The sequence below is a fragment of the Podarcis filfolensis genome (genome assembly GCF_964270895.1).
Source record: "Podarcis filfolensis genome assembly, chromosome: 16".
In the NCBI taxonomy this organism is placed as follows: Eukaryota; Metazoa; Chordata; class Lepidosauria; order Squamata; family Lacertidae; genus Podarcis; species Podarcis filfolensis.
In genome coordinates, this window is record NC_139620.1 from 12,636,531 (window position 1) to 12,649,833 (window position 13,303).

A 13,303-nucleotide genomic window follows, 5' to 3' on the forward strand; every position below is an offset into this window, starting at 1 on the left:
TGGGCAGTAGTTAGCCTTTGTACAGCTATCAAGTCCAGCATTTATCTCATTAGTGTTCAAATTGCTTCTTATGTTGCCTCAGTAGTCTTTACAACCTCCACCAAGTAGACCAGGATTAAATCCTCACTGTAGACGGAGCCGGTGAGGAGGCTGAAAAAATAGCTTGTCAAGGTACATCTAGGATATTTGTGGCTGGGGCATCACAACTCACACTCTTGGCCACTAACTCTCCCCTCACCAATGTACACTCCCCCCCCCCCCAGCTTACTTCTGTTTCGTTTTCACATATTTATTTTCCTCCGGAATCTCATAACTAGTTTTTTCTGGTTTAAGAAACATTTGCTACTTGCAGAGTTCAAGTTAACAAACAAGACAGTCACAGGACAATCTTAGGACCACAATGCAATCGATTCTCTCCCACAATTGTTTTTTCTTTTCTTTTCTTTTCTTTTCTTTTCTTTTTGAGGCAGAAAAAATATATCCTTAGATGTAGTAGTAGTAGTAATAATAATAATAATAATAATAATAATAATAATAATGTAATACCACTTAATTGAAAGTAAAACAAAATTAAGGAAAATAAGCACTGTAGCAGAACACATCTCAACGGACATCGCTCCCCAAAGGCATGGCCAAAGAGAAATGCCTTCACTTTCCACTGGGGGGAAAATGACAGGACAACCATAACAAATGACCATGACACACTGGGGCCACAAATGAGGAAGCCTTGCTTCTTGTGGAAGCTGATCTGCCATCCATATGAGTCTGTACTTTTACCACAGCATCACTCAGAACTGGAGGAGATTCACATGGGAGAAGACATACCCCAAGGCCCAGCTGTAGGCGCTATCTAAACAACAAAGCTGGGTTATAAACAAGAATCCTTAAACCACTGGTCTTCAAATAAATGGTGGCTCTGGATCTGCTGGTGAGTCATGCAAGGCCTCTCATGATCCTCACAAGTGGGCAGCAAATAGTCACAGCAGGCCTCTGAGGGTGTCAGCAAAGCCTGCACAACTCAGAACAGCTCTGCTGGACAAGCTACTTGAGGATGTGATGGAGGCAGTAAATAGGTTGCATATAAATATGCAAATAAGGCAAATCAATCACATGTTGGTGGTAAGATTCATGTAGTCTTATGACAAGGCTGCCACCAAAATAAGAATGTCAGAGAAATCTACACCTATTATTTCAGGGGCCATCAATGTGGCAGAAGTCTTCTCCGCTACCCACAGAATCTTCTCTGCTTGATGAAATTAGGAAAATTTTACATCTCCTCCCTGAACATTCAGCTTTAATTTTAAAGCAGCCTCTAGTTCTTTTGTTGGGGGGGGGGGGAGAAAGGGGGGGACCCTGCAGGCAGAATTCTACCCAAATGCTCAGTTAGAAGCCGCCCTGTTCCCACCCACCAGCGTTCTGGCCAACGGGTGTCGAGTTCTTGGGGTAACTGAGAAGCACCTGGAATTTACTGTTTATATAAATGCACAGCTATAAGCATAACAGGCTACCTATATTTAGTTTCCAGCTGTGCTGCACTGATACTTCCCCACCCCATTTCACTGCAACATTCCTGGCTAGAGGCCTGGCCGTAGGAAGTTTGTGGTTGGTACAGATTCACATCATGGAACGTATACCATACCACCTCCCTCCCTTCATTTCACATCAATTGAAGACTGAGTAATGATGACCTTTAGAAGTACCACTCCCAGGTATACCACTGGGGATCACTTCATTAAGAAGCGTCAGTGTAGCTTTTCTTTTTAAAAAGCAGAAACAAAGCTTGAAGCAGCTACAGAGAAGCAGCTCAGATTTTGATCTGAGCACTGTCTCTCACTTTTTTCTTTTTTTAAAAAAACCCTTTATTTTACTCTCCTAAAAATTACGCTGGACATGCTTTGGGCAGGGAGGAAGAGGGAGAAAGACAGGTACTAGTCTAAGACCTGCCTTCTTCCACTTCCCAGCTGACACAACAGCAGCTCATGCGCGTTGGAAAAGAGTACAAGAGCACCCCATCTCCCCAACATGGCTTCTCCTATCAAAATCTATACACCCACCCACCCACCCCTTCCAAGCTGCTTTAATGTGGTGGGAAAAGATGCTGCGAGATAGGATTGCACCATGTCTGTTTCATGAGCACCAGAGACCTGTTCTGTAAAAAAAAAGAAGCAGCATTAAGGCCATCCCAGCTGAAGCAACAGCAGCCTGCACATAAGGGGTGGATCACAGGAAAGAGCTGCATGTTATGATGGCTGGTGTGGGTGCGTGTTGCTGGGACAAAGCTGGAAGGCTGCCTAGAGCTGCCTTTGTGCAGAAGCACAGTGTATTCCCAATGCAGAGAAAAAGAGAGAGATGGGAAAAGCAGGTTGTCAACTTTGCTTCTGTTTAGCGGAAAACACAATTAAGCTGCCTTGCGTAAGAGGAAATGCATCCAAACAAGGGACATTTCCTAATTGCTTGAGGGTCAGTACCCAGACTTCTGGCTAGGAGTGTCAGGCATCTAACAGAGCTGCTTGGAGTCCAGTATTTCTAACCAGTCTTGAATTTAGTTACAACGGCACCATCAAGGCACTTGGCTTGATGATATGTAATCAAGCCTTTAAAACCCGGGGGTTTTTCCTAAGAGTCCACATGAACACAACATCAAGCCAAGGTTTTTCACATGGTGGGTTGATCCCAAGTTACCAGCTGCCTAATTGCCATGCAGCAAAGTCCGGGCCATTGTGCCATCAAGTTTAACAGCTTCATGACACATGTATTGCATCAACTCCACACCAGAGATGGTCCATATCAACCCCCAATTAAAATATGACTGGGACCAACACTTCCAGTTTCACTGGCCTGCTTTTCCAAGAAGTAGCATCTCTTAGTCCAGAATCACACCATGATTCATCACCTCACCCTAAAACATTAAAAAATTTATAAACTGACTCATGAGCTACCTGGAGCTTTCAAAAAATGATGATTTAGTCCCATAATGTCAGCCAGACAAGTACTTTTTAAATTAAGGTTCTCAACAAAATGCATCTCAGGACTGCTCTACAAATGGAGCAGAATAAGGGGGTAGGATGGATCGACAAAAGTGCTGCAGGCAGGGATCATTCCTCCCCCCCATGTTCTCCTCTGTTGAAAAGCAAAAGTGGCATGTCTCCATTAGGGATGAACATGGAGCAGGAAGCCAACTGCAGTGGTTGTTGGACTCCAACTCCCATCAGCCCCAGCAAGCGTTGCCAATGGTCAAGGATGATATGAGTTGCAGTGCACCAACACCAGAAGGGCATCACTTGGCTATCTCTAAGAAACAGCATATGTTAGTCCCTCATTCTACTGCCATGGGCAGACGCAGCCTCCAAGCCACCAAATAATTCTGTTTGAGGAAGGTCAGTGTCCCAATGAAAGACTCAAGACAACGGGTCAGTTTAAATATCACAGCCAAGCCATGGTTTTGTCATCATGTACAGACTTGGGGCTTTCGTTCTCCCTCCTCCACTCACCTGCCGAAATCCCCTCCCTCCCTTGAGCAACCAAAATCTGGAACTTGAGTTCAAACTGTGCTTTCTTTCTAATTCCAGTTCTGGAAGCAAACTATGATTGACTCAAAGCAAGAAGGAAAAAAGGCAAGTGGAGCGTGCAAGGGAAGAAGACAGAGCCAAGGGGTCCACTGTTTGCTCACAAGGGCCTATCCGTGGCTTGGCTACATTGGACCCAGACCTCTGAAACCATAATCTCTCTCCTAATGAGGTCCACTAAGTTTGCAATCCAAGGCTGGGGGAAAAAAGATTAAAGTACAACAGCGTCCCAGGACCAAATTGCCTTGAAATGGGTAACTATCCAAGTATTCTAATTGTTCACCAGAACCCACACACAGAGATCAATATCTTATTCATAACTATCCCAATTGCAAAGCAAGTGTGCTGCATAATTTATTATTATTATTAGTTATGAAGGAGAATGGATGCAGCTCTCTGATTGCATCTTAGCCCAGCCAAATGCATCTCAAAGAGTAAATGGATGCATTTATTTTTCTCTTGCAACATCCTTTGGGGCTCTGGCTCCACAACAGCAAAAGAATCCCAGGCTTTTTTTGCAATTGATTCTGCAATGCAGCACCTGCAAGACTACTTTTTTTTAATGCATTAGCGCACAATTCCCCAACCCGATGCCCTCCAGTTGCTGTTGCACTCCAACCCCCAACAGTCATAGCCAGCATACCTTCCAGGCAGGTATGATGGGAGCTGGAACAAAATGTATCATTGCAGGAAGGCAAAAGAAGAAATACTGATCCAACAGGGAAGGGGTGCCATGATCCACATTAGGGTTTTAACCCAACATTCTAAATACAATTTTCTTGCAGGGCGGAGAGGTATCAGATTGGGACCTGAGAGACCAAGATTCAAATCCCCACTCAGCCTTGAAATCACTGGGCAACCTTAGGCCAGGCACTCACCTTGAGCCCATGGAAGAAATGTGGGATATGAATTAAGCACACAAACAAATAATGGGCAAAAGTAAATGCTGCTGCACAAGGCAAGTACAACTGCAGAACCATACACAGCCATGACCCTGGATGCCAAGCGGTCACCTCAATATTTTGGAAAGCAAATCCAAGGTTTCAAGAACAGGTTCTGTTAACTCAGCACACCACCCTCACAATTCTAAGATACAGATAGGTAGCCGTGTTGGTCTGCCATAGTCAAAACAAAACAAAATTTTTTTTTCTCCTGCCAGTAGCACCTTAAAGACCAACTAAGTTAGTTCTTGGTATGAGCTTTCGTGTGCATGCACACGAAAGCTCATACCAAGAACTAACTTAGTTGGTCTTTAAGGTGCTACTGGCAGGAGAAAAAAAAAAATTCTAAGATAGTGAGAGCGCTTTGACCTGGATCTCAGGCAAGTCAATCGAAAAAGTTCAACATTCGGGGTGTCCTGGTTTTTACTTTTTGAAATATGGCAACCCAAGTTAATGAGAGGAGCTCTCAGCCCTCCTGCAAGGTAGGACCATGCTATCCCATTCTGAGGGAGAGGGTATTGTACCCTGTCATAGTGACTCAGCAGATGAATGTCTGAAGAGCCCAGTTCTTTTAGTCAGTTAAGTCTATTAAATTCCTTAAGATGCCTTTTTCTAAAAGAAAAGATAGAAGACCATAATACAACCAATTTGGATCTGTAATTCTCTTGCTAGTGATTATAAATTAGCCATCCTCTTCAATATTGATAGGCAGAAAATGGCTTTAGGAAGAGGTACAGGAAATACTGTTTCCTTTTCTTCACTGCATCAAAACTACTCCATTATGGTTTGCAATGTTGTAAAATAAAGCCCACAAAGTTACTAGCCTGCTAAAAAATGTTTTACAAAAATAATAATCCTAGCCTGCTGATGCCTGGCAAAAGAGAAACAAAGTGTCCCATTTCTATGCTGGGCCCAGAACAGGGACAATGTGCTTTATCCCTCCTCCACTCGCCAACTCACTCACCTGGGTGCAATTTCTGGTTCTGCTTAAATACAAGGCTGATGTATTCATAGAATCATAGAGTTGGAAGAGACCACAAGGGCCATCGAGTCCAACCCCTTGCCAAGCAGGAAACACCATCAGAGCACTCCTGACATATGGTTGTCAAGCCTCTGCTTAAAGACCTCCAAAGAAGGAGACTCCACCACACGCCTTGGCAGCAAATTCCACTGTCGAACAGCTCTTACTGTCAGGAAGTTCTTCCTAATGTTTAGGTGGAATCTTCTTTCTTGTAGTTTGGATCCGTTACTCCGTGTCCGCTTCTCTGGAGCAGCAGAAAACAACCTTTCTCCCTCCTCTATGTGACATCCTTTTATATATTTGAACATGGCTATCATATCACCCCTTAACCTCCTCTTCTCCAGGCTAAACATGCCCAGCTCCCTTAGCCGTTCCTCATAAGGCATCGTTTCCAGGCCTTTGACCATTTTGGTTGCCCTCCTCTGGACACATTCCAGTTTGTCAGTGTCCTTCTTGAACTGTGGTGCCCAGAACTGGACACAGTACTCCAGGTGAGGTCTGACCAGAGCAGAATACAGTGGCACTATTACTTCTCTTGATCTAGATGCTATACTCCTATTGATGCAGCCCAGAATTGCATTGGCTTTTTTAGCTGCCGCGTCACACTGTTGTTGGCTCATGTCAAGTTTGTGGTCAAGTTTGTATTGTCAAGCTAAAAGATATGCCCAGTTCTTGTGTCCACATGACAGTGAAAGAACCACGAGCCACAGGCCAAAATGGAGGCCTGGTGGCTAATTCGTGTGTTGTAAACAGATGCAAGCAAGATTATTATTTAGAATACTTTGCCCTGCTTCTGCTAGTCATGAAGAAGCACTGCTTAGGGTACTGAGGCATGTTCCTGGTCACTGAGAGTCCTCCCCCACGTGTGTACATGCACCCTTGCACACACAACTTGGCGAAAGCATTGATGACACACCCATCAACTCCATATTTACAGGGTTAGAAACTAGCTCTCTTAAACAGTTCACAAGTTGTCAGTTTCTATGCCCAGCTCAAAATTAGAAACATAGGCCTTATATCACTGGTCAGTATTGCGTACACTGACCTGGCAGCAGCTCTCCCAGGTTTTGGAGACGGCTCTTTTCCATCTCTCCCTGGAGATGCCAGGGATTGAATCTGGTGCCTTCTGCATGCAAAGCAGGTGCTCTGACACTGAGCTATGGCCTTTCCTCAGTCAGGTCTTGCACAACATTTCTGTGGAACACATGCTGGGGCACTGTTAACACAGTCAAAATTGAATAGTTTTGATTGTTGAATTTTAAAGTTACAATTAACTGGTTAAAATGGCTCTGCAGAGAGGTTTAAGAAGCTGACCTCTGGTTCAAGTACATTGGAACTTGCGAGTCCTCAGCAATAATACCACCTATCATTTATAGGGCTTTGTATATGTTCAAAGTGCTGCCCATCCATTGTGGTACAAGAGCATCTGCTGCGTGTCTGGCTGATAAGGCACAAAGACTACACAGAGAGATACACATTCACATGTACATATAGTTAACATTCTTCTTGTTTACCATGTTAAGCCTGAATCTTGTAAGACGATGCAGATAGCACTACTCTGCATCTGTGGGGGAGCTGGGCATGTGTACGGCAGCAGATGAAGTCCACACCTTGCTCTGTATTAAGTGAGGTGACCTTGAATCTCATACATGTCCTGAGCACCTTACAGCCTTATGCCTGGAGCCTCATCTCTACTAAAAAAGGCTCAGCTTCCATGATGGAGACTGATGCTCACTGATCTGGAGAAGGACTGGCGGTGAAAAGGCCTGATTCTCGAGACAGCTGGTTTGGGTTTGCAGGAGCGGCCTCTGAGGAACTGTTAAACTTGAGGGGCACAAAGATCAGACCACGGACAAGGAAACAGTTATATGGTTGGCAAGGATCAACAACATCCCTTCCCCATCTGGCATTAAGTCATACATCATACGTGTTTGCCTACTGGTCAGCCACAAGACAATGGACTACTGCATGCAATATAGCTGCCATTTGACCTTGACTCTACAAGGAAGACTATGCATGAAAGAAACTGCTCTTTCCTGAGCAAGAAGCCACAATTCAGACACCTCAAGACAAGACTGACAGATCAGAGACGTAAAAATATACAGAGAATATATACAGAGAAAGACGGCATCTTGACTGAAACGTTGGCACTACAAGAACTGCCGCATACCAGACGCTACTAATATGCCCATGCAAGGGAAGGAGCGTGGTCAGGAATTTCAAAACAAAACCCACAAAGGGGTGGTTTTTTTTAAAGTCAGCTAACCCCCAGCTGGGCCACTTGATGAGGCAGAGCTATTGTTAGATGGGGTGCATTGCAAGACTCAGCCCTTTTAAAGCATTGTCACTTGGGCCTGTGTTTTCCACCCTCAGTGAAGCATCTGCAGTGCAGTTTGTTGTGGCGGTGGTTTTTTTAATAAACATTCCCACCTCTATCTGAAAGCTGCCTTAGAAGATAAGAACCATTTACATCCCAGCCCTCTGAAGCTTATTAGGAGAGGGAGGAGAGGAGCGGTACATATTGCAAAATGTTTTCTGGGGTGCCTCCCTGCCCCCTCTCCAGTTGCCTAAAGCCATCACGAAAGGGAAGATCTGTCGTCAAAGCTGCCTTCTCAAAGACAAATAATTAAATGTACACCTCCAAATGTCCCCCACCCACAAAAAAACCCAAGGTTACAGGGATTTTTTCTCAGGTAAGGTTTTAAAATAATTAAGACTGCTTTCCTGCTTCAAGTGGGAGCCAGCAATACAACAAGAGACCTTAGTCAAGACGATGACAGAGCAACTGTAAAGGAAAAAGGCAATGCACCGCCCTTCAGTTCAATCACCTGCTTGAGGAAAGGGGAGGGGGCAGATTAAGGGAGCAACTAGCCTAGATCCAGAAAACCCCCAGCAAGCCCTCCCCAAAGCAGATAAAAAAGGTTGCTCAATTCTTGGAGCTATGAGACACATTTTGGAGTCTAATCTGACAAACATACAGCAGACAGAAGCTTCCCTCTCCCCACCTTCCAGTTGAGACACCACTCCCTTCTCAGCCTCTAGCCCAGCTGGTGTTTTTCAAGTGCTTAGCAAGCGACCACATTTGGAAATGCACCGAAAAGGTACAAAAGCAACATTCAGCCAACCGTAAGTGTATCTGTTCCCCAGTTTGCTACGGAAGAGTGCCCTTAAAACCCAAGCTTTCCTTATCCCATTCAGAATCACCGCCAGTATCAGGGAATGGCCTCCCCAGAGTCTGAAATCCAAACCTTGCCATTGCATCATGCCTGATAAGGCTGCAAGGCGTATGAAATGGTGGATTAGGAAGCAGCAGGTTGCTGAATGGTGGGAGGAATACCACCATTATGTACAAAAGACTATTACAATCAGTTCTCCTTCAGACACACCCCTATACGCAACTACATACCACAAAGGACATACAATTATTATACAACTCCCAACACCCCATTACCAGCCAGCATAACACACTGGTGTTATGCCTTAGTCTCCTAAGGATTGCCCATAGCACCAACACCACACCCACAGTCTTGCTTGCCTTCCACCCCATCCTACCATATTTCCCACACAGTCCTGTTTGCATAGCAATCTTCATTAACCTCACATTAGCCACAACACATTTTGTATTTGGTGCACCTCTCTGCGTTACACATTCCCAATGGACATAATCCAAAATGGCATTTTCTTCCAGAACAGTTCCTCTTAAACCTTTCAGACACACCCTTTCTCTCCTTAAGTGTGGCCCACTTTGGAGTTCTATTTCAGCTCCACGCTTCATCTTCTACTCACTGATTCTTCTGCAGGGACCATCAAATACCTTTAGTAGGATCGCCATATGTTCACAATACAATATGCAAGCTGCTCTGTAACACAGTACTCTCACTCTCTCAGGCTAAATTTTAAAGGGAGATAAATATTTTGAAAAAAGAGGGAAGAAAAGTGTTTCCTATGCAGTTATAGTCAGTCAGCAGTAGCATCCCACCCCCAAAAGACCCAACCGTTTCCCACCTTTATAATTATACTTAAATCAGGCCCAATGAAGGGATCAGTGTAACCCACAAATCTATATGACACAATGTGGACTCTTGGCTTGACAAATGTTATTTGGTTCTAGTGAAATATGTTTTTCCAACACAGCTCTTCTCCCCCAAAGCCCCACCTCATATAGGCTTGTCATCTTTGTATCCCTCCTTTTAATACACACACACACACACACACACATATATATTGAATGAAAATTAGTTAACCTTTGGAAGCCTTCCATGCAAAACACCCACATATTATCAATGGAAATATGCATTAGTCCTAACAGCAGCTGCAAAAAATTAAATGCAAATTTTGATGTCAATAAAGGGACGTTATCCTTATTGAAGGCTCTCCTAATATCAGTTACTTTATATATATAAATATGTATATGTTTATATACAGAAACACACACACCCTGGTTCTGTGCAATGCTAAATCTTGTCTACCATATTTCAGACTTACTAAAAAAATGGCATTCATGAAAGTCAGTACTTTAGCCCTGCCTGCATGTTTTATGACAATAAAGGCTATTTTGCTTTCTTTTCTTTTTTCATTCCAGGCAAAGGACTCCCTGTAAGAGCCGATTTACCCGAGTTGGTCTTAATAAGAAGAAAACAGGATTCGGAAATGCAATGATTTAAGCGTCTCAGGGAATCCTGGTGCCTTTAAGGGTTTTAAGTTTTTGCTACACCGCCTCCGCCCACCCCTTCCTCGTGCCCACAAACCACCCGGCACTTCCCTACGCCAAGCCCCCTTCCCCCCACCAGCTGTTCTTTTCCCCTGCCCACCTCCCCCGCCCCCCCACTTACCAGCGCAAGGCTGGGGGGAACCTGCCCCCTTGAGGTCTCGGCCTCCGGGCTCCGAGGAGCCACCCCCAGCAGAGGAAGAAATATACGGGGACTGGGTGGCGGGCTCAGCCATTTCGTCGATGGCGGCAGCGGCAAAATCGACGGGGGGGGAAAGGAAACCAGCGACGAGGACCTTGGCTATAAGCGACCGCCCCTCTCAACAGACAGGCGCTGACTGACAAGAACGAGGAGATCAGGGCAGACTGCGCAGGCGCGGCAACTGGGCGGCGGGTCTGGGAGGTTGCTCTCCGGCGCAGGCGCAGTGAGAAGTCTGGAAGGAAGAATACTGTGTATATGATACAGTATATTGTGCCTCCTGCGTCCTCCCGCAGAGTATTTCTGCTCCTCCCTTACGTTTCGTATTAGAAGCGGCGGGGAGGGGGCGGCGGATTTTTTTTGAGTGTGAGAGAAAATAGGCGGCTTTTAAGGCTGGTCACTGAACATGCGCATCACGCCCCCTCCCCATTCTCGCGAGCTTTCCAAGTCCGTTTATTACGTTTGTGTGAGCGCGCGCGCGGGTAAGACCGGCACTTACGCGTGCGCAGTAGCCATAGGAGCCTGAATAAACGGCCAAGAAACGCGGGCGGGCGCTTTTGTGTTTTAAGAATCTGCTTTTTTGAGTCGTGTTTCGAACCTTGAGGAAAAGGGGGGAAACAGCTCAGAAGGGACGCTTTCTCCTCCTCCTCCTGAAAAATCTCTTTCCAAATGGCAATAGGGATGCATTAAGTATTCCTGAAATTTGGAATTGGTAAAGGGCGGTAGCTCAGTCACACCTTGTTACCTGGCTCAGTATAAGATGGCTTACCTATAAGGAAGGGCCATAGCTCAGTGGCAGAGCACCTGCCTTGCTTGCAGAAGGCCCCTGGTATCTCCCATGTAGGGCTGAGAACATTCCCTGCACAAAACCTTGGAGAGCTGCTGCCAGTCAGTGTAGACCAGCGTTTCTCAAACTTGGGTTCCAAACTTGTCCGGCTACAATTCTCATCATCCCTGACCACTAGTCCTGCTAGCTAGAGACGATGGGAATTGTAGTCCGACAACACCTGGGGAACCAAGTTTGAGAAACGCTGGTGTAGATCAGAGCTTTCCAAACTGATGTGACATGTTAGCCTTTTGGCTGCAGTGTGTCCCACAAACACTCCCCATTCTCCTCCCAGGGCTGGAAAGGAGTTAGTTTAACCTCCGATTTGCTAGTAAAACTGAATTACTGTGTTGCAAAATAATGCACATCTAAAACGTGTGTCTTTCTTGGGTTCCATGATCACTGCAGATGGTGACAGCAGCCACGAAATTAAGAGACGCCTGCTTCTTGGGAGGAAAGCAATGACCAACCTAGACAGCATCTTAAAAAGTAGAGACATCACCTTGCCAACAAAGGTCCGTATAGTAAAAGCTATGGTTTTCCCAGTAGTGATGTATGGAAGTGAGAGCTGGACCATAAAGAAGGCTGATCGTCGAAGAATTGATGCTTTTGAATTATGGTGCTGGAGGAGACTCTTGAGAGTCCCATGGACTGCAAGAAGATCAAACCTATCCATTCTGAAGGAAATCAGCCCTGAGTGCTCACTGGAAGGACAGATCCTGAAGCTGAGGCTCCAATACTTTGGCCACCTCATGAGAAGAGAAGACTCCCTGGAAAAGACCCTGATGTTGGGAAAGATGGAGGGCACAAGGAGAAGGGGACGACAGAGGACAAGATGGTTGGATAGTGTCTTCGAAGCTACAAACATGAGTCTGACTAAACTGCGGGAGGCAGTGGAAGACAGAAGTGCCTGGCGTGCTCTGGTCCATGGGGTCACGAAGAGTCGGACACGACTAAACGACTAAAAAACAACAACAAAACGTGTGTCACCAACATGAAAAGTCTGGAAAGCTCTGGTATAGATGATAGTGAGCCAGTGACCTGACTCAGTGTAAGATAGCTTCCTATGTTCCTATGCTCCTCAAGGGAAATGGCCATAGTTCATTGGTAGCACTTCTGCTTTCATGTTTACTCAGAAACGGAGTTCACTGAGACTTATTTGCAAGTAGATTATTGTAGGGCAGCCCCACACTGGGCAGATTACAGTAGTCTAATCTGAAAGTCACCACTGCATGAATGGCAGTACTGTATTAAAATATTGTAATAGAATGATAAGAGTTGGAAGTGGGACCCTGAAGTTCATCTAATCCAACCCCCTGTAACAACTGTCCCTCACAGGGATTGAACCTGCAACCTTGGCGTTATCAAGGTGATAGGGGTTTGTGTGAAGTATCGGTTCCAGTTTAATCAACAAAAGCTTCTACTTGCTGTTAGTTTGAGAAAACAGTGTGAACATTTTCCTTTCCATTCCTGATTATGGTTCCACATCAGAATCAAAAGAGCACTAAATATATAAATAAATGTGTCTTTAACTTAAGAGTTCTAAATATACTTCTAATCCGTAATACAAACACCTTTGTAATCTTAAGGCCGATAAGCAGGAATGGTAGGTAAGATAACAATTGTTCCTTTATCTCTGTGAGCTTTTCCGCTTTCATTACTGAATGGGCTGTACTACACATAGAAACTCAATTGCCAATGTTTAATTTTTTAAATAAATCCTGCTCCTGTGCTTTTAGCAGCCTAAAATGAAACAGGGAAAGATTCTGGCATTGGTTTATCTTCATGTTTGAACATATGCTGCAGATCAGGAGAGGTACCAGCAACGACAAGAGCAGCCAACAGAATACATTGCAGTATGTCTGTGGCGCCCATAAGAGCTCCAATTTGCAAATGTGCCCACAGGCCCCCAAAGGCTGGCAACTCCTGTCATAATAGTCATGTTCTACCTCCACTGTAGGCCTCTGAAAACCAGTTGCCAGGAATCACAAGTGGAGAGCGTGCAGTTGCACTCACGTCCCGTTTGCAGGCGTCCCAGAAGC

The 13,303-nt window shown here is 45.1% G+C and overlaps 1 protein-coding gene across 1 annotated transcript in view; it reads right to left on the reverse strand.

Annotated features, from left to right (window-relative positions):
• RTN3 (reticulon 3) overlaps positions 1 to 10,862 on the reverse strand; it is a 40,437-nt gene extending 29,575 nt beyond the window's left edge. The window contains exon 1 of the mRNA XM_083591754.1: positions 10,361 to 10,862. Within this exon, the coding sequence (XP_083447880.1) occupies positions 10,361 to 10,472 (112 nt within the window). The 5' untranslated portion in view covers positions 10,473 to 10,862. The remainder of the gene's footprint in view (positions 1 to 10,360) is intronic.
• Positions 10,863 to 13,303: the final 2,441 nt, after the last annotated feature.